The 19,588-nt window shown below is 41.7% G+C and overlaps 1 protein-coding gene across 1 annotated transcript in view; it reads right to left on the reverse strand.

Annotated features, from left to right (window-relative positions):
• Window positions 1–1,350: 1,350 nt before the first annotated feature.
• Window positions 1,351–19,588, reverse strand: part of LOC134537245 (klarsicht protein) — a 297,363-nt gene continuing 279,125 nt past the window's right edge. Inside the window, exons 20-25 of the mRNA XM_063377513.1 lie at window positions 8,499–8,677; window positions 6,882–7,048; window positions 5,267–5,492; window positions 3,883–4,095; window positions 3,036–3,172; window positions 1,351–2,145 (exon numbers count right to left, since the gene is read on the reverse strand). Coding sequence (XP_063233583.1) covers window positions 1,887–2,145; window positions 3,036–3,172; window positions 3,883–4,095; window positions 5,267–5,492; window positions 6,882–7,048; window positions 8,499–8,677 — 1,181 coding nt within the window. The 3' untranslated portion in view covers window positions 1,351–1,886. The remainder of the gene's footprint in view (window positions 2,146–3,035; window positions 3,173–3,882; window positions 4,096–5,266; window positions 5,493–6,881; window positions 7,049–8,498; window positions 8,678–19,588) is intronic.

Genomic DNA, 19,588 nt, shown 5'->3' on the forward strand with positions numbered 1-19,588 from the left:
CATGTTCAGACACATGAAACCACTGTCAATTTGCAAAACAATGCAAAACAAAGCAAACTGTTCATAATCTACCACTTGATGAATTAGGTAGCATAAAAACTGTCAAGGATCTTGAACTAAATACGACAAGCATTCAGACATCACACTCACAGGGGAAAACTGTGCAGCTCAGCTAAAAACTTACTTCAAAATCATTTAGTGTCGATAATCTACTTTTGATTCATTAGACTGTGAGCACACATGCAGTTAGCAACACAAAACATAACATATAGAGAATATTTTGCATTAGAACAAAGTCAGGGTGGTGGTGAACCACAATTACACAACCTTGAAGCAAAGCTATGAAAGGAAAAGGCTACAACTAACAGACCCACACTAGACGCGTGAGCCTATGATAGAGTACCTGCCACCCCCTTTTGCCCGAGACCACCCCCGGTGGCCAGGACTGCCAAGAGACCACCGCGCACCGAGGGAATCGCAAGGTTCCATGCCGGGCGCACGGACTCGTCGCGATCCACTCGCAAATTACCCAGACTCAACTGAAGCCAGCACAGCACTCGCTCGAAGCGACTAGTGCAGACGCCAGGCATTCAGTCGTCAAGCTCTGCGTCACGAGCTTTGTGCTCCACGCAATGATGTTTGCAGATGCAAATATGACATTTGGATCCAACTGCCCTAGCGGACAATGTGAGGCTTTGCATGCCTTTTAAAAGCTTGGCCAATCCAAACTCGCCTTGCTAATGTTTGCTTTGTGGCCGGCAAGAGATGCCATACAAATGATCCCCAACTGAATACAATTCATGGAATCGACGCATGAATTTACAGCATCTTGATACAAAAAAGACAATATTTCGGAATCAAGGACTGGACTAAAAAACACCATTGTCCCCTCGAAATTGTCTTGCTCCATAATCAAAGACAATGCAGAATCGTGCACGTAAGCAAGCATTCCTGCTAAAGAAGGAAGAAAAAAAAAGTCAAAATCTGTTAAGTCCACATTCTTATTAGACATCTAATAGATATTTGTGTACAGCGTACACAAACCTGTGGGTCAAATCCATTTTAGTTTGGCAGTACAGGCTACAACGTACGTAACGAAGTGCACGTACACACAGGCCGAAACTTCAGACGTTTACCTTGTCAAGTGCCTCCGAACACATGGACACACAATGCCGTGTGTGCGAACACAAGCGGGCCATTGGGCACACCACATGTGCCCAAGCACTTGGTAAAATGGGAACTAGGAATATCAGGATACCACAACTGCTCTCGCAGCTTCAACAAGCACAAAACCATGGCTTTGGGTTCTTCACAGCATGTTAACCAACATGTAACATTCACCACTCAGGATACAGTACATACAATATTTTTATTTCCACCTGTTTCTGTGAAAAAATAATCACCACATCTCCATAAATCTTAAAAAAATATGTCATTCTCATTTATGTAAAAAATTATTTTGCAAGAAACTCAGACATGAAACAAATTTTTTTTTTGTCTTTCTAAAATTAGACTAACACATAATGAGAAAATTTTTATGCAACATTTAAATTCTCTCAATGTTGCAAAGCATTCAACATGCAATCATCCTGAGGGACTCCTACAAACATTTTCCACATTCAGAGACTTGACAGTAGCCAAAAAAGAACAAAAGCCAAAACGCAGCGGTGCCCTGCGTGAAAGTTAAAACTGCACGCAACTACTAGTTAAGTATGTACAAAAGTTGCACAGATTCATTTTTATTCTACGGTACAAAAAAAAAAACTTACTTCTGAAGTAAAAATAAACACAAATTTCCCATAAGGAAAAAACATTTTCCCTCTGCTGCATTCACAAACGCATCAAGAACAGGACTCGCGGCTAAGGCACAGGCGGGGGCGGGTCCCCTAGATGGGCGGGGGGCCGCGCATGTAGCGCAGCTGGGGCCCGAAGGACAGGCCGAAGTTGTTCATGGCGTCGCAGCAGCGCGGCTCCACCAGGCACACGAAGCACAGGAGCGCCAACAGAGCCACCTGGAAGGGGAACGACGCCTTCACGACGCGCCACAGCCACCGCAGGAACTTGCGGCCCCCTTCCGGGTCCTCCGGGTCGGCGTCTGGGGCGGCGACCCCCTTCGGCACGGCCCCGTTCTCCTTCCCGGCACCGCTGGAACACCAGCACCCAGGCACCGTGGTCACGGAAACAATCCCACAAGCAAGCAACTTGGATGTAATTGAGATCGCAGGCTTGCATGGCCATTGTCTGCATTTTCTTGGCTTCTGGGTGTAGGCAGTCTTGCGACGTTTCGGCAGTCACTGCAGCTGCCATCATCAGGTAGATTAAGTCAGATTTAGTCTACCTGATGATGGCAGCTGCAATGACCGCCGAAACGTGGCAAGACAATTACCTGACATGGCCTACACCCAGAAGCCAAGGAAACTTAGTAGCCAGGTTGTTTTTAATGATTAGCAAGTACACTTACAATATCATTACTTAGTTTTTATTTATAAAATTTATTATTTTGAGCGAATAAGTCAAGGAAAACTTACCATTGAATAATGTATTGATAATTCTCATGTGCAGATGTAGTAGTAAAGATTTTGGAATAGTTCCAACTAAGAAAAATTAATAACCATGATAATGCCTGATGAATGTTTTAAGACAACTCAACCAGCAATGGAAAATGTCAAAAATAAAAAAAATCTGAATTCAATCTCACCTATTCCAAGAACCATTAAAAGGTCCTGAAAATGTGCTAAGAATTCTTGTTTCTAAATATGTGCTTGTCAATCACTTTATTCTTTTGATATTAAATGCGTTGTATGCAGAAATTAAGATAGGAAGCAGATATCTTAGTGCTTGGACATGCGTATTACTCAAATTGTTGTTTTAGGCGGATTTTCCCTCACATCAAATGTTTTTCTTAAGGGAAGAGTGAGGGCAGGAAGAGAGCAGAAGACTGGTAGAAACTGACAAGTTCACGTGTAAAGGTTTCAGGCAGGTGGAGTTTGACTTGTAAACCAGCTTAACTCCGACGCGGGACAGGGAGCACCTACTTGCTGGCAAGGTGGTCCTCGGGAGGGCATGAGGGGGCGGGGCCCCCGGCAGCTCGCCCCTTGAGGGCCGTGCGGAATATGAGGTCCCGACACGTGTTCTGGAGAGTCTTCAGCTCCTGTTCAGACTGCTCGATGCGCTGCAACACCGCAAAACACAAGCTGCCTTTCACCTGTCGTTGTTTGTCCGAGTAAAAGTTAATGTGTTTAGCAGTTTCTCCATTTACTTTTTTGAGATGTGTAGACACAAGTCACCACTGTTTTAGCACAGCCATTTTCCAGAACAAGAACAGATTCCCAAAGCAAAATTTTAAAATATTCTAGCTCAGTAATAGATAATTAATAGATAGTATAAGGGAAATTAGACAGTCAGCGGTTAGGAAAGGTTTTCTGAAAAACTTTTTGTTTTATTGTTTTTAAATTCAATCTTAAAAAAAAAATTATCAGGAATTACAAGTTTAAATAAATTAAAGTTAGCTCCAAACAATTTTTTTTTAAGTGTTGTAATGAACAGTGTGTATTCATAGTGTTACTTTTAATAATGACTAAGAAATAGCTAGGTCTGGAGACGTTTTGATACCCTACCAAAAACCTGAAATAATATACTAAAACACAGTAACTACCATTAAAACCATTTTATTCACCATGTAGCACTTAAATATTGGTTAAATATTGAAATTAAAGAGATATTTAGCATAGTATTTCAGATGCTAGTATTTTACTCACAAGAAAAACACAAGTATGAAAATATATACATGTTTATTACCATACATATTCATGCAAAGCAAGACCCCGAGATTGCGACTCAGGGAACCGGCTCAGGGGTCGGGACTCGGGGGAGCGTGCTGACCTTGAGGATGTTGTCCAGCGCGGTGCAGCCGGGCGACAGCACGGCCTCCAGGTTCCGCGCCAGGCGGCGCAGCACGGCCAGCCTCTTCTCGCGCTCGCTCATCTCCTGCTCCGAGCCGGAGTCCGAGATCCCGCTGTCCGACAGGGAGCCGCCCCCCTCGCCCGCCCTCAGGCTCAGCGAGGCTATCGCCACTTCGTCCAGCACCTCCGCTCCCTGGAACACACGTCACGGCCGTCTTTTCCACCCTCCGTGTTGCGTTGTAGCCACGCCTTGGAGAGTACATACAAATTTTTTGGGATTGAATGGAATTCAAATACAAATTTTTAAAACATTCTTGAATAAGAATATCTTAATACCAATAATAAGAGTGGTGTGGTGAATATACTGAAAATCTTTTAAGTCATATTTTAGCAAAAACTTGTACATTGTAATATTTCAAAAAACAGGGATTTTTTTTTAAAGAGTTTGCTAACAGGTAATTGTCTGTTCGTCTGAAATATAGCAATTCTGGTGTTCACAAAGCCAATTTTTATTTGAACTAAAGGTAATTATATAGGACCCATTAATGTACTGTTATGACGATACTAGAAGCAAGGCAAAAAGGCAGGCCCTGCCTGGCATGCCTACCGGCACTACCTCCCCGGCATGTACAGCTGATGTCAGCCGTGGTAATCCCATTAGAGCAGCGCCTGTCTCCCGCCTCAAAATTTTTTGACACATTCCCACAGCCCAGTGTGCACGAAGTGGCGTAACTAGAACGCCACACAGTTCTTGCCAGCTTCAGGTGTCCAAGTTGACCCCGATGACGCAACACTCCCCATGACCTTCCAGACACAAATTATCCTGCAGTTTACAACTCACGTGGGTTTCTTCTGAAGCTCTGCACACCGAATGTGCGCCCAGGCAGGCGGAGGCCTTGAAACACAGTGACACTTCACTCCCAACCCTCCCAAACACCAGCTTGAACACGAAAAGGGACAGGCGAGACCTTTGAATATATATACTGTATAGAAGTCGCGAGTGGATAGGATTTACTCTACGTTTTTCAGGAGCGTATGATGAGCAGCTCAGGAACTTCACCGCTGCAGTGCGCTGCCGTAACGCCCTGAATCATCTTAGTTGTTATTCGCACTGTCGCCCGCACCCCCCCCCCCCCCCCCACCTATCATTCACTGCAGCTCAAAGTCGTTCAACGGAGAGGGGGAAGGGGTGTTTGAAGAGTTCAACACTTGTCCGCCAGGGACCACCACAAGTCGATGCCCTAGAGATGGTGGCGATTGCGGCGGTGAATTAACCAACTACCTCAAACCGTATCAGAAATATTAACCTGGGCTGGCGACTTCTACACAGTATATATATATATTCGAAGGCGAGACGGACGCACCTGCAGCCCCAGCGAGGGATCCTCCGTCTTCTCGGACAGCGCCTTGGCCACTTCCAGCACGGAGGGGGCGATGTCCACGCAGGGTCCCGGGCCCTGCAGCGCCGAGTCCAGCACGCGCAGCGTCACCTGGTCCGTGCGCAGCGCCGCCTGCAGCTCCGCCAGCTGCGCGTCGAACTGCTTCCACACGTCGGCCGCGCGCTGCAGGCTGCTCATGTGCTGGCTCATCCTGCCGGGACAACCGCGCTCTGACGCCCATCCCTCACACCAGGGGCGTAGCCACGGGGGGGAGGGTTAGGGGTCCAAACCACCCCCCCTTAGGAACCAATCTTTAATTAATTATTTATTCATCACTCAAACAAATTTCATATTAAAATTAATAAAATTTTTACCACTACAATATATAAATTTTGAGTACCGAAAACTGCTAAAATAGCACTATTTTACACCCTAAAATCCTAATTTTCCCCGGGGGAGGACCCCCGGACCCCCCCTGCTTTAATACGGGGATAGGGGGGGGGGCATGCTTCTTACCACCCCCCCCCCCCCCCATACACGAATCCTGGCTACGCCACTGCCTCACACTACTTTACACTCGCCTTTCTCTCGCTACATACAGTGGCTCAAGAAACAACAAAAAGCACATTTCTAAGGGGTTTTCAAGGGGAGCTTTATAACTTTATGCAATTCCGTTGGATTTTCGGCAAAGTCATTTCGTGAGAAGATGCTAAATGCTTACGTTTCTATGATGAAACAAAAAAAAAAAACTAATTTAAAAAAAATGCCACTTAGACGACTGTGTTTCTTAAGCAACGATATCTATAATATTGCTCAATCTCTCTCTCACACACGCGCCCCCATGCACAAACACAAATCACACACCAGCCAGAGCTAATCATCACACTCTTCCAAGAGCCCAGCATTTGGACTGTCTTTTAAAAAAAGACTAAAGGTGCTTCATGTTTTCCATTACCACAGAGTTACCTAGATCACGATTCTCAAATGAGTATAGATAATAAAACTCCCAACATCATTATTGAACGGTTACCAAATTATTTAATAACGAAATGTTCCAGCATTATGTATTTTATAATTAAAATTCCATGTTTTCTTTTATTATAAGATGCATCTACTTAAAAAACTTTTGAGATTAGAAAACAGGCAAATGGTCACGTCAAAAAAGAGCATGGACAAAAATTAGAATTTTCAGGGTGTCTACCAGGTGAATCAACTTTAGGACTTTTTACTGCTATTCACAGGAAAGTGATGACTTTATGGTTAGAAAGCTAAAACCTTTACAGAGATAATTCCCATACGATTTAAGTGGACAGAGTGCTTTAATTTATATTTATTGTGGATATGAACTGAACTGAACTGAACTGAGGCATCAAAAAACCCAAATGCAAGAGTTAGCAAAAGAGTGCTGGATATTAAAGTTTCAAGATTTCTAGTATTGATATTGTTTATTTCAGAACTTTCATGACCAGCCGTTATGTTCTGTATCTTTTTCATGACTTTCAGGACCTTGTAGACATCCTGATTTACTTCAGTTTACAGAAAATCACTGATGTGCCCGGCCGAGGCGTTGCGTCGCAAAAAGGCGAACGCGCGCACGCACCTCTTGTAGTTCTCGTCCCACACTTTGTAGAGGTCGGCGACGGCGTCCTTGAGTGCGAGGGCCGGCTGCTGGTCGGTCGCCCCCGACAGCGACATGTGGAAGTGGTGGACCGCCATGTTGGTCTGCAGTAGCGACGACTTCGTCTCCACCATCTGGGTCATTGCCGTCTGCAACCAGCCCACCACACGCACTGCTCCAGACTCTCCTCTGCAGTGTAGGGGCTACAACTGCATCTCTTACCCAAAACACGCAGCGTGAGAATTAATTATCCACGAAAAATAAAGTGTAGGCATGTCCAAGAACAGGCCACACTAAGTTAATTTTAAGCTGGGTCTGGAATTTGGTGGGAGTAAGCAGATGGAAATTTTTATAAAAGCCTTAGGATTTTTTTATTACTTTTATGTTCTTTTATAATAATAAAAAGAATACAGACTTATCATTTATGAATGTTTAAACTATCTTTCCTTGTAAATAAGAAGTTTTTGATCCTGCACATTGTAAAAGTTGCCCCATCATCATTAACACAAACCAAATTTCTTGGAATAAATGCCTGTAATCTCTGGATGTTGGTACTGGGGTGGACAGGCCATTCCTATAATATTGGCAGGCAAGAAGTACCTACAGTAAAATTAATCTATGCCATACAAGGCAACCTGCACAACATGAAAAAAAAAAAAGCACAGTTATAAATTGCTGATGACATCAACATGTAGATTAACCAAACCGGTTTAGCCAGCAACATTTTGCTGTGTCATACCTTTGGAAGTAGGATTTTCGTAGTGAACACACAATGACAAGGCAAAATTTATAATGCATTACATTTGTATACCACATATGGCACAGTATATACCAAAAAAAAAACATTAATGCTGAAACGATTACAGCCGATTGATTACCTTGCCAAAATCAACATACATTATATTATTACTTGCATGAAACATTCAGTTAAAAAAGAAAATGCGACTACCTTCAGCTACTTTTTGGCTTGGCGGTAAGGATCACTCGTCTCATGTACTGATTGCTGCTGCAGCTTGCAAAAGTTATTGAAAGGGATTTAATCCCAAAAGTGGTACGGCACTAGAGGATTTTACAATGGTACTATTTGTTTCCTACGTTACTTGCTGATTTGGCTGATTAAGTTGTGGGTACCTCTAGGTGTCTGATCCTGGCGTGCAGCTGGTCGCGGTCCTCCAGCTAGAGGGTTTTACAATGGTACTATTTGTTTCCTACGTTACTTGCTGATTTGGCTGATTAAGTTGTGGGTACCTCTAGGTGTCTGATCCTGGCGTGCAGCTGGTCGCGGTCCTCCAGCTAGAGGGTTTTACAATGGTACTGTTTGTTCCCTACATTACTTGTTCATTTGGCTGGTGAAGATGCGGGTACCTCGAGGTGCCTGATCCTGGCGTGCAGCTGGTCGCGGCCCTCCAGCTAGAGGGTTTTACAATGGTACTGTTTGTTCCCTACATTACTTGTTCATTCGGCTGGTGAAGATGCGGGTACCTCGAGGTGCCTGATCCTGGCGTGCAGCTGGTCACGGTCCTCCAGCTAGAGGGTTTTACAATGGTACTGTTTGTTCCCTACATTACTTGTTCATTCGGCTGGTGAAGATGCGGGTACCTCGAGGTGCCTGATCCTGGCGTGCAGCTGGTCGCGGTCCTCCAGCTCGCCCACGTCGGCCAGCCTGGAGGCGAGGGCTGCCAGGTGCTCCCTGACGGCCGCCAGCTCCCTCTCCAGGCTCCAGGCCTGGTGCAGCGACTCGGAGCGCTGCTGCACGCCCTCCCAGCGGGTCACCATGTCTGCATCACACACACACACGGGTCACAACCAGAGCCCCCACATGGCCGGTGCTACCGTGGCTATGGCAACGGGGCCCATGGGTCTAGCGGGCCTGCCAAGGAAAGAAGGAAAAAAAAAGGTAGACAATTTTAAATAAATCATAGAAAACAATTAAACAGTAAGGCCTGAATTTGGTTACCTATTAAAAGTATTACACCAGAGTAATATTATTCGGAATATGCTGTGGGTACAGAGCGTGTCTGTATCTACAACTGTGAGTAACAAAACCACCACCAATTGACGTGACACCATGTTGACAGTACACACACTTACACTTATTTATTTGCCATTATTCAAAATATATTTACGTTGACAATCGAAACACTGACTTAAAACTAGTTTTAAAGTGTTTTAAAAATAATTGTGAAAAGGTTAAAAAAAAGTATATAACTAAAACAATGTAGATAAAGGAAAAAAAAAACATTTTTTTTTATCTCTGTTAGAAAAAAAGGGGGGGGGGGGGGGGGGGGGCTCATGACTTCTAGCAACAAGGCCCACAGAATGATGTGGGGGGCCTGGTCACAACAATGTCCCCAGCAAGTTGCCTCCCCGCTGGGTTTACAACACAAACTCCCGACAATCTATAATCTTATTTCTAACTTCCCTCTCATAACCGACAATTTCACAGTTACATATATGCCCCGCACACTGAATACCAACATATCCCCCAAATGCCTCGTGTTTCTACCGCCAACTACAACTTTAAACCCCTACGCATCTCAAGACAGAAACTGAAACTCTCCGCGGGTCCACCATAGTCGGGCGACACACTTCTACCAGCGCCACAGCCAGCAGTGTTGAAAATATGTAAATTCATTCTCAGCTATCCAATGATGGATGCATTGAGTAAAAAAACTTTCATGATATTTTCGCTGCGTGCAAAAATGGTAAAATACTTAATCGATCATGTTGTAGTACTGGAGAACATAAATGTTATGTACATTAAGTTCTTTAAAGTGTTCCAGAATTTTATAGAAGTTTTCAAAATATTTCCAGAAGTAGGTCCTTTGAAATCTAGTATGTGCCAAACGAATTATTATTTTTTTAAATAAAGAATTCTACATTAAACTTCGTGTCCGAGGCCCGAGTTTCAGATTATCAGTGTATTTCCAACATGAGAACAAATGAATTTTGCAGAGGTTAGATGTTGCACATCTCTGACGAGAACTGAATACTCTCAAAAAAAAAATTGTGGTTTAAATATGCCAACCTTGCTGCATAATCAGGTAAAAACTAAGTTGAAAGAGGCGAGAATGCCGCTCGTCGGAGGCGCACGCGCCGGCTATTAAGGCGGTCGAGGTCACAACCATAACGACCGCCTGCCAGACGCTGGCAGGACTAATGGGCTCGAAAGCATCACCGGAGATGGACGCTATGTCAGCTTCCAAAAACAGAAGAAAGAGACCGCTAAGCACCGCTCCATCAGATTCCCGCGTGCCTATGTCGTGTCTGTTTTCATCCTCTTGGTTCGCTATGTTTTGTCCACAGCTATGCCATTACAGACGGTCATATACTTAATACAGTCACACATAGAGACCGCTTTACTGGGCCCAGGGCCATTATCTCTTGCGAAAGACTAATATTTAGGAGGGGCCATACGCAGAGAAAAGTCCCAACAGAAAAAGCCCAGTAAAATTAAAAAATTAACTTTTTTTGAAACAACGATTTTAAGCCAAATTATTTCAACGATGTTTTTGCTTATTTAGCTTAAGAAATGTTGATATTCTTTCCTGATAACTGATTACCCTCGAGTATGTTTTATAAAAAGGTTAGTTGTCGAATTACGATGAAATCGTGGCATTATACGAAGCAATAGAATCGTCGCAAGATTATTTCTATTACTAAATCTTGAAAACTCAAGTGAAATCTAATTGGATTTACCAGCACTTTAAATTGCATGTTAGTAACAAATATAATTTTTTTTTATTTTCCCCCTTTTTCCCAAATGTTCTTATTTTACACAGAAAATGAGAGCAACAAGGAAAATGAAAAGGACTCATATTGGGGCTGCTCTTTCATAAAGGAACGATTTCAGTATTTTATTGGAGTGTTTTCGGGAAACCAGGAAATAAAAATGATCACAATAGATGGATCCGGATTCCAACATGGATTTCCTGAGCAAATTCAACTTTTTTTTAGTTATACTTCTTAGGCGCGTTACGGAAGAAATGATGAGTGAATTTTCACGATTCGCGTGCAGCGTACAACAAAAATTACAAAAATGAAAAAAGGCCACATAAAAATTATATGTTCCATTATTTGCATTATAAATTATTTAATAAATAATCAAAATTAAATAATTACAATAACATTCGGCATTAGCATCATTAATAAAACTTACTGAATTAAATAATTAATTAAAAACAAGTACTTATATTTGAATACTGAGTATTTTTTACTTATATTTATGATATCACTCCAGTACTTTTATTATTTTCTTTCTATTAATTATTTGCATGGAAAATTATTATTTTTAATACATCAAGTAAGTAAAACTTCTAATACGCGTAAATAAGTATACGCACCCATTTTTTTTTAAACAAAGTTCTTGGCTCGTTTGTTATGAGTGACTTATTCAGACGATAATTTCTTTTTAAGATTTTGTAGTAATTTATCGAGTAACTTCCCACCAAAAGGGTGGGAAGCTACTCCCCCGACCAACAGTTTTAAAAACAACCACGAAGGCCACCGACAGTGGGACAAGCCAGACAGCTGCCTGGGATGAGAACCGGAAAGAAGGCGTGTGAAAGTGGCGTTGGCACTTTTCCCGGCCGGCGGCGTGGGGTCTATCGCCCCCCCCCCCCCCCCCCCCCCAGGTGGTGGCAAGGTGACTGCTGACGTGCTGACAGCGAGGCGTCATCAAGGCACGCGGTGTCAGCTCTCACGGCAGTAGTCGCGCAGGACAGCGCTGCCCAAGAGTGAGTGGCAACAGTGGCAGGGGCACGCACTTTCCTTGCGCAGAGCAGTACCTCACAACCACTGCCTCGGTTCGTACTATTCCACTGTTTGTGCAGAGCTGGCGAGGCTCGGAAACACACTCAAAGTAGTTCAAACGCCATGTCGCCAATGGTTCCACAACCACTTCCGCTTATGCGTAACGTTTGTAGCGACATATCTGTCGTATTCCTGCTTGAAGTTCTTTTATTTTGAAATATTATTAACTGTCGTTTATTAATGTTCTTCCAGCAGCGAAAGATTTTAATTCTTAAGCTATTAAGTTAGTTTAGTATTATAAGTTTATGAAGTGTCGTTTATGTGTAGTTGTTAAGTGTAAGTGTAGGTTAAGAGCCTTAACTTTGTCATTAAGTCAATAAATTAATTAATACAATATTAAACTGAATCCTTCCCCCTCGTGATACGGCTAGCCTGGCATTATAACTCAAACTTACGAACACCTGCTCAGTGAATAAGTAGTTTCAAGTCCACGCGCATGTACATGTAGCCTAAAATTCTATCAACTATAAACGATCTGTGTCATTGAAATAATTGCTATGAAAAACTACTATGAAAAACGCTTGATATTGAACAAGCTGTGATAGGTAATGTATAAAATGTTTGGCCGAAGGCTTCTACATAAAAACTTAATTTACTTCTAATTTAATATTCTAGAATTATATATTGCGGGATGAAAATAGATAAGAAAAGAGATTTTTAGTTACTAGAAAGATCTTGTTTTTGACCTGAAAACGCGCAATTCTGTAGTTTTATTTCAAAAATATTTCGTAACGCATTCGAGGAAGAATGGTACAAGAATTGCCCACATATGAAAACATCTGGCTGATTTAGACACACATTTTATGCGCTAAACCGTAAAAAAAAAGTTTCACGGCCAGACCACCAGTTACAATACCTGTAACATCCTCATGTTCACACACACAATGTTGCGATGTCGGTAATAAATTACTGCAAAGCCATACTGCTACTTGCTATTTCACAGTAACTGCTATATAAGACATTAAAAGGTCGCTAGTACTATTTCCCCATAACTTTTAAATTTTAAAGGATGCTATTTCACCGTCCATGTCTAACACAACACTCGCAAAAAATAGTGTACGGGTAAAAAAAAAGTTTTCACATGAGACTAAAGCATCAATGAATTAGTGAATTATTATTATTATGGCTTAACCTCTCGTCGACATCGCCATCATTAGAGGCTAGAATATGTTATGAGGATACAACATTGACGAAAAAAATGGCAACGTCAGTCACGTTTCCCACTGGTGGATAATCCCGCCTCGGCGGGAGGCAGCGGTCTGCGCATGCTCGGAAATTTGAACGACAGATAGGTCACGCATAGGTCACCAAAATCCGCTCCCTAAAAACAAAGGGCTAGCCGTGTCCTACCATGCACTAGGAATACGGTTAGGGTACAGGTGTGTCTCGGAATACCGGTATTAAAACCAGTTAGGGAGAGTAGTTTTGAGCTCTGTGTGTGTGCACAAAGAAGGAAATACTATAGTTTGCGGACGTATTTTTAAGGCGTTAAAAATTGTTAAAACAATGAAACGTTGGCGAAGAGCGTCTGTAGAAACTGGATGTCAGCGCGCGGCCGCGCGGGTGGGCGGACCAGCTGCGCCGCGCCCTGGTGACGTCACGCGTGGTTCCGCCCACCTGCGCCACTGCGCATGCGTCTCCCGGCGCGCCGCACGTCTGTCGACCAGTGTTGCCAGGCGTTTCAGAATACGGATACACGTATCCAGATTACCATGCCTTTACTTGGAGCCGGAGAATATCAGCTCGAAAAACGGAAAAAAATTAATAATAAAAAAATATGGAACAATCTTCATTTGAAATGGAAAACCAATAAGGGTGGAAAACAGTATTGGCCCCGGCCGTAACGTACTGATATCAAACATCCCTGTCTTTTTGAAAACAGTCTCGGCTATGCTACATCTAACGATCTCTGGAACACCACAGGATCAGGTTGCAGCTTGTATCAAGTAAACATCTGTTTCACAATTGCTTGCGCGGAATTTGTTACATGCCAAGATTACGCGCGAGGACCGGTGTATATTACCCGTGGCATCAGAGTATCGAGTGAACAGTCTCGGGCTACACTACTAAAGCCCAACACAAATTTAAGTATCCACAATTATATTACAGGTAATATTTACAATAATTTTACACAAACATTTAACCTGAAAATACCTTTTTTTTCTTATGTGGCTGGAATAATTCAACGTTTACATTATTCCACCCCCCCCCCCTTCCCACTCAAACCTATTACCTTTCTCACCCAAGATTTCTTTTAATATTCTACACACGGACCTTGGCGTTACAGCCAATTATCCATTTAAACTATACCATTTTATGTTGACACGCTATTATTAGTTTTAACAGAACAGTGTATATAATATTTGTATTAAAGAAGACTGAAATATTTTGTTTTAATACTTTTTTTGTGTAAGTACCTAAATGAACTGATAACTTCTCGTACCCGAAAGTAGAGGTGAGTGTGCAAAAATTGTGTGTGCTATGGCTGGCAACACTGGTGTCTATCCTCACAGTTCCTTTAACCCGCCAGTGCACGGGTTAAAAAAACTTACATAATTGAACGGGTTGGGTCTCTCAGACCCATACATAAATATGCTGAAAAAAAGTTATTATTTTGACTATGTATTTTATTATTTGTTATGGTAATTGCTATACAATCGACGTTCAATATATGCAATCATATACTTTTAAAAAATTTAGTACAAATTTTCAAATATTTTTTTTGTAAAAGACTACATTATTTTGCAGAATATTTCACTAAAGCATAAAAAACAGAAATGTTCAATTAAAATTGACTTGAAACTTCTGTGACACCTTTATGGGAGAAGCAATAACTAACTAAACTTCACACAGGATCATTACAGTCATTACATAAACACATTTTACTCTAAAAAGACATATAAATTTTTATGAACTGGCGACATGAGTAGTGAGATTTTCTGTCTTTACAGTTCACAGCTCGTCCCATTTATGAAATTTATTCGATTCAATATTCCTCCATCCAACCTGTATAATACTTTTGCAGCAATACAAAATTTTTGAAAAAAAAAAAAAATATATATATATATATATATATATATATATATATATATATATAGCCTACACACACACAAATACATACAATTTTCTTGCGATCTTGTTTGCTCAATTCCTAGCCATTATTTTACAAATCACTATAATATTGCACACAAGATCTATTATGGAATAAAAATTACAAAATTACTGTTGATATGAAAGTTTTGCCATGACTTTTCACATAAACTTCACATGTCATTTTTACAGTCACTGCACATGATGGCACTGTGCTCTAAACACAGATATTTTCTGCACTTGAAACAAGAGTAGCGAGTTTTCCTGTCTTTACAGTAAGCACATCGTCCTCTTTTGTTTCCATCACTTGTTTGCTCTTCTTCTTCTGGCAACCCAGATATTCTTTTTGCAGCACTGCGAATGCTTTTAGGAAGAAATTTACACATGGCTCTCTCTTTGATGTGCTCCTCCGTAAGGTTGAACATCAGTTTTCTCAGAAACGTTCTTCTGTTTTTTCCATCTTGGGAAGTGGGATCATTTGCTCGATAAACCAAATAAGCATTGACACCTGCAATATTGAGCATTGCGTAGAAAATTACCATTGTCCATCTTCTAGTGTTTCGAGCCACATTATAGAATGCAATCCTCTCATCGACACAATCCACACCACCTTTGGTTGAATTATAAAATGTGATGATCTCTGGCTTTTTTTGTTCTCCTGTGCTCTCGTCAATTTTATCATCGGCATGCATAGACGACAACAATACAGTTTTTCCTCGTTTTGGAACATAAGAAACGAGAGTCATGTTTTCTTGAAAGCCGAATACACTGCTGTGAGGTTCCCGTTTTGCAGCTGTAATAAAGTGTGGTGGCAGCTCCTTCTTATTTTTTCTGACAGTTCCAACAATAGTTATGTTGTGTTCATTCTTCATTTTTGCAACAATATCGTACGATGTGAACCAGTTATCTATCGTCAAATTACGCCCACTTTCAGAAACAGGCAAGCACATTCTTTCAACAATATCACTCGGTTTGAAGCTCACATCTTGATATGGTCCTGCAGGTTGCTTACCACAATATATTTCAAGATTGTATGTATAATACATTTTAGCATCAACCAGTGCAAAAACTTTTATACCATATTTCCCTGGTTTCGACGGAATATACATTCTAAAACCACATCGTCCTCTGAAAGAAAGAAGCATTTCATCCAATGTCATAAACTCACCCATGGAATAGTATTTTTTACAGTTTCCATTGAATGCTTCGAAAATTTCCCTCACTGCTGCCAGTTTGTCACTCTCTCTCCTCTGCTGCCTGGTTTCGATATCATCAAAGCGAATACATTTCAGAAGAAATCGGAAGCGTCTGAAAGCCATGGTTGCTGGAAACCGCTCCGTTCCTAAACCATCAGTAGACCAAAAGTCTTGGATATTCATTCTTCCACCATGCAGGAAACCCATTCCGTAGAGTAGACCAAGGAGAGATTTTATTTCTGTCAGTGATGTTGGTTTACAGTCACTAGGATCTTTATAACTAGAAGAAATTTTTAAAATGTATTTGTTTGTGAACACAACAATTTTTTCAATCATATTGTTGTCAAAAAACAAACTCCAGCATCCACTAACACTTTTTTCTTTTTTTCCTAGCCCTGTAACACCTGGAAGTTTTTTTACAATATTGTGACTTCTAGTACGAACACTTTGCATTGGTCTACTTTTTCCCCACTTTGTCTTCCTGTCTTTCCCTAAAACGTAATTGTCCTCAGTGTTATTTGATTGTATTTTTTCTTCATCTGAATCATTTTCTGAAGAACTATTATGGTCGCTGCTAACTGCATAATCTTGATCGGCATCAGTGTCTGTACAGTCAGAAATATCATCATCGGACAACGTTACTTCTAGAAGTGCCATAACTTGTTCCACATCGCGTGGATTACTCAAATTGTACAACTGTTTCCTACGTGACCTAGAAGAGAAAATCATCACCATATATAGACTAAACCTATACCTATTTTAATACACATGTATTTAATTTCAAAGGCTGTGTGGAGAAGCAAGAAAAATAAATTAACAGTCAAAGCATAGATTAAAAAAACTTACATAATTGTACGGGTTGGGTCCCACAGACCCACCAGTCGATAAAATCCACAGTACTTCGGAAACTATAACTGCCACTCTGCTGCAAGTCCACAGAGATACTAAACAGGTTTAGATAGGAAGCTATCAGGTTGCACAAGTAAACAGCTTCTGCCATCTCTTGGCGATTCGAAGAATTACGTGCTGCTGGGTCTCACAGACCCAACCCGTGCACTGGCGGGTTAATGGCATAAGTGAGATGTGGAATACTGATCATTGAAATGTATGCCCTTCGATCAGCTCTATAAACCCTAGACCTTGTTCACCCCTACACTTTGTACCTCCATTTTGCATCCCTATATGACAATTTTGAACATCTTAAAATACGTCCAACAACTATGGTCCTTAATTTCCTGACAAACATAGCCCAAAACTCTTCAGAGCTAGTTTTAACAGACTACATTTTCGTTTATTACAATTATTTTCGAATTTTCCCCCCACTTCGACAACTCGAGCTATACTTCCTTCCAGAGCTACTAGTTATGCTCTACACAAAAAATATTTTCTGATTCCTACCACATTACAAACAGGCCTGTGCTTCGACCATAGCAAGTTTCCTAGCTGTGCTTATCATGGGATTCGCTAGCCACAGCACAGAACCTACCAACCCGCGCCGGGCCAATGTCAAGCTCACTGCTGTATCGTTATTGTAAAAACCATTATACGAAATTATACGAAAATGCTGTATACATGAAATAGAAAACATTAGAATCATTCCGACTGTATAGCAATATGCTAAAAAAGTTTAATGGATCCTTTCGGAATATTCGAGAACATTAGAGATGCTTCGAACACTAAGCCAGGATGTCCAAAAATAAATCCACCTGCGCCCAGGGCCGACGAGAGAAACAAAAGACTCCGGGGGGGGGGGGGGGGGGGGGGAGGAACATTGTCGGTGCCCCTCCCCGTATCACGTTATGGAAGTCCCAAGTCGTGTCTTTATCAATTTCTTGTGTGTTATTATGCCATGCCGTTACTACCTTGTAACAAAAATTTTACCAATCTACATAAATCAAAAAGTAAATGTTCGCTTGTTCAAAAAAAAAAATCTTAAATCTCATAAAGTTCTCCACCGATCGATTGGAAATGTTGACACAGCGTTGCATTCGAATACGCACGTTGATATCTATGACACACCTGTGACAGGTAATGTGTCTTCGTCTTCTGTTTCGTAAAGACAAAGATACAGATAGGGATATAGACATAGAGATAGAAACATAGAGATAGGGATATATACACATAGAGAAATATAGTGAGATTTATGGAGGGGCATATTGTATGTGTTTGCCTACTTCAAATAACAAAAAAATAATGAAAGAGGCATATCAATACATGGCAGGCATTAGCTATGATAAATAAAGAGACTTTAAAACCGAAACTCGGCGGTTCTGCCTGCACCCGCGGGCCACAACGAAATAAACTTTTCCGACGGGTGTACTCTCGCCTGCTTCTGTCCTGAGGGGAACGCGGTCCCGTTTCTGCGAAGTGGAAACTATCCTGGAGGCCGGCCAACAGGTCTCCAAGTTACGCAACAGCGCCAGATTGTCCGCGGTGTGGGAAGGGGGGGGGGGGGGAGAGAGAAAAAAAATAAACACGGCTGGTATTTAACGATAACTCGGCGAGCCGGCCTCATTGCTCGCGGTTACGTCACCGCTCTGTCGTCCGAAGCACGGAGGCGACTGCTTCAGATCTTGAGTCATCGAGTAAAGAGGAGCGCATAGCAGGCCAAGCACACCACCTGCGCGAAATCAGTTCACAAAACTGTAAACCTCACTGTTAATTCCAGCCAATGAAATTTCGCGATGTATCCAATATCAGCTGGTAGTGTTAGTAAATAACTATACATTAACCAACAAACGATTTTCCCACGACATCTGACCAGCAATTTGTGAACACAGTATATTTCAACATATAAATCAATTTTAGGTAATGCAAAATTTTAAGTTTTCAACACTACCCACGAAACATTTTTTTTTTAAATTTACATTATTTTCTAGTTACTTTTTTATAATAGCAATAATTAATTGTTAAAGCAGGAATCACATACACCTGGGCATTGTAATATCTCGCCAGTTTCTTGCCTCGATATCATTGATAATTACAGACATTTTTTTAGTCCCGCCTTGCAACCTACTCAACTCTGATTTTCTGTTGCGTCCGTTTCAGAAATGAAATAAAAAGAGTCATTTGCAAACTCGCGTAGATGTCGCCTGTTCGTTGGCAGCTCTTTTTTTTTTTTTTTTTTTGCGACATCTTACTTTGCAGGCCGGTGATTCGGCCTTTCTTCGACTGATGGGTTTCTCAGTGGCTCGCAGATCTCCTGGAAGGCCAAATCGTAGTCCAAGCGTTCGGAAGGTTGCAGTATTTGAAATTTCCACTACCACGAAAATCTGCGGGTCTCTTCGATAATTCAAATACTAACCGCAGTGTCTCTTTTTCTCCCCCAGCAACATTTGTTTTCGCTCAACAAACCACATTACATTATTTTCGGCTCCCGTTGAAGCAGGAACCATCGCTCTAATCCCACGGCACGCGTCTCTCCGACATCGCTAACTAGACTGTCCTGTCCAGCCTGGCTCAACTGGCTCATCTTTCTGCGTGGCCCCGGCTTTACTGTCACCCTCGCGGCAAACAAGGCGCGGTGGAGAAGGGTCATGAACACTACCAACCAAACACGTCGTTGTTGAAGTTATACTTTTTAAAGCGCGG

Source organism: Bacillus rossius, chromosome 12, assembly GCF_032445375.1.
Source record: "Bacillus rossius redtenbacheri isolate Brsri chromosome 12, Brsri_v3, whole genome shotgun sequence".
In the NCBI taxonomy this organism is placed as follows: domain Eukaryota; kingdom Metazoa; phylum Arthropoda; class Insecta; order Phasmatodea; family Bacillidae; genus Bacillus; species Bacillus rossius.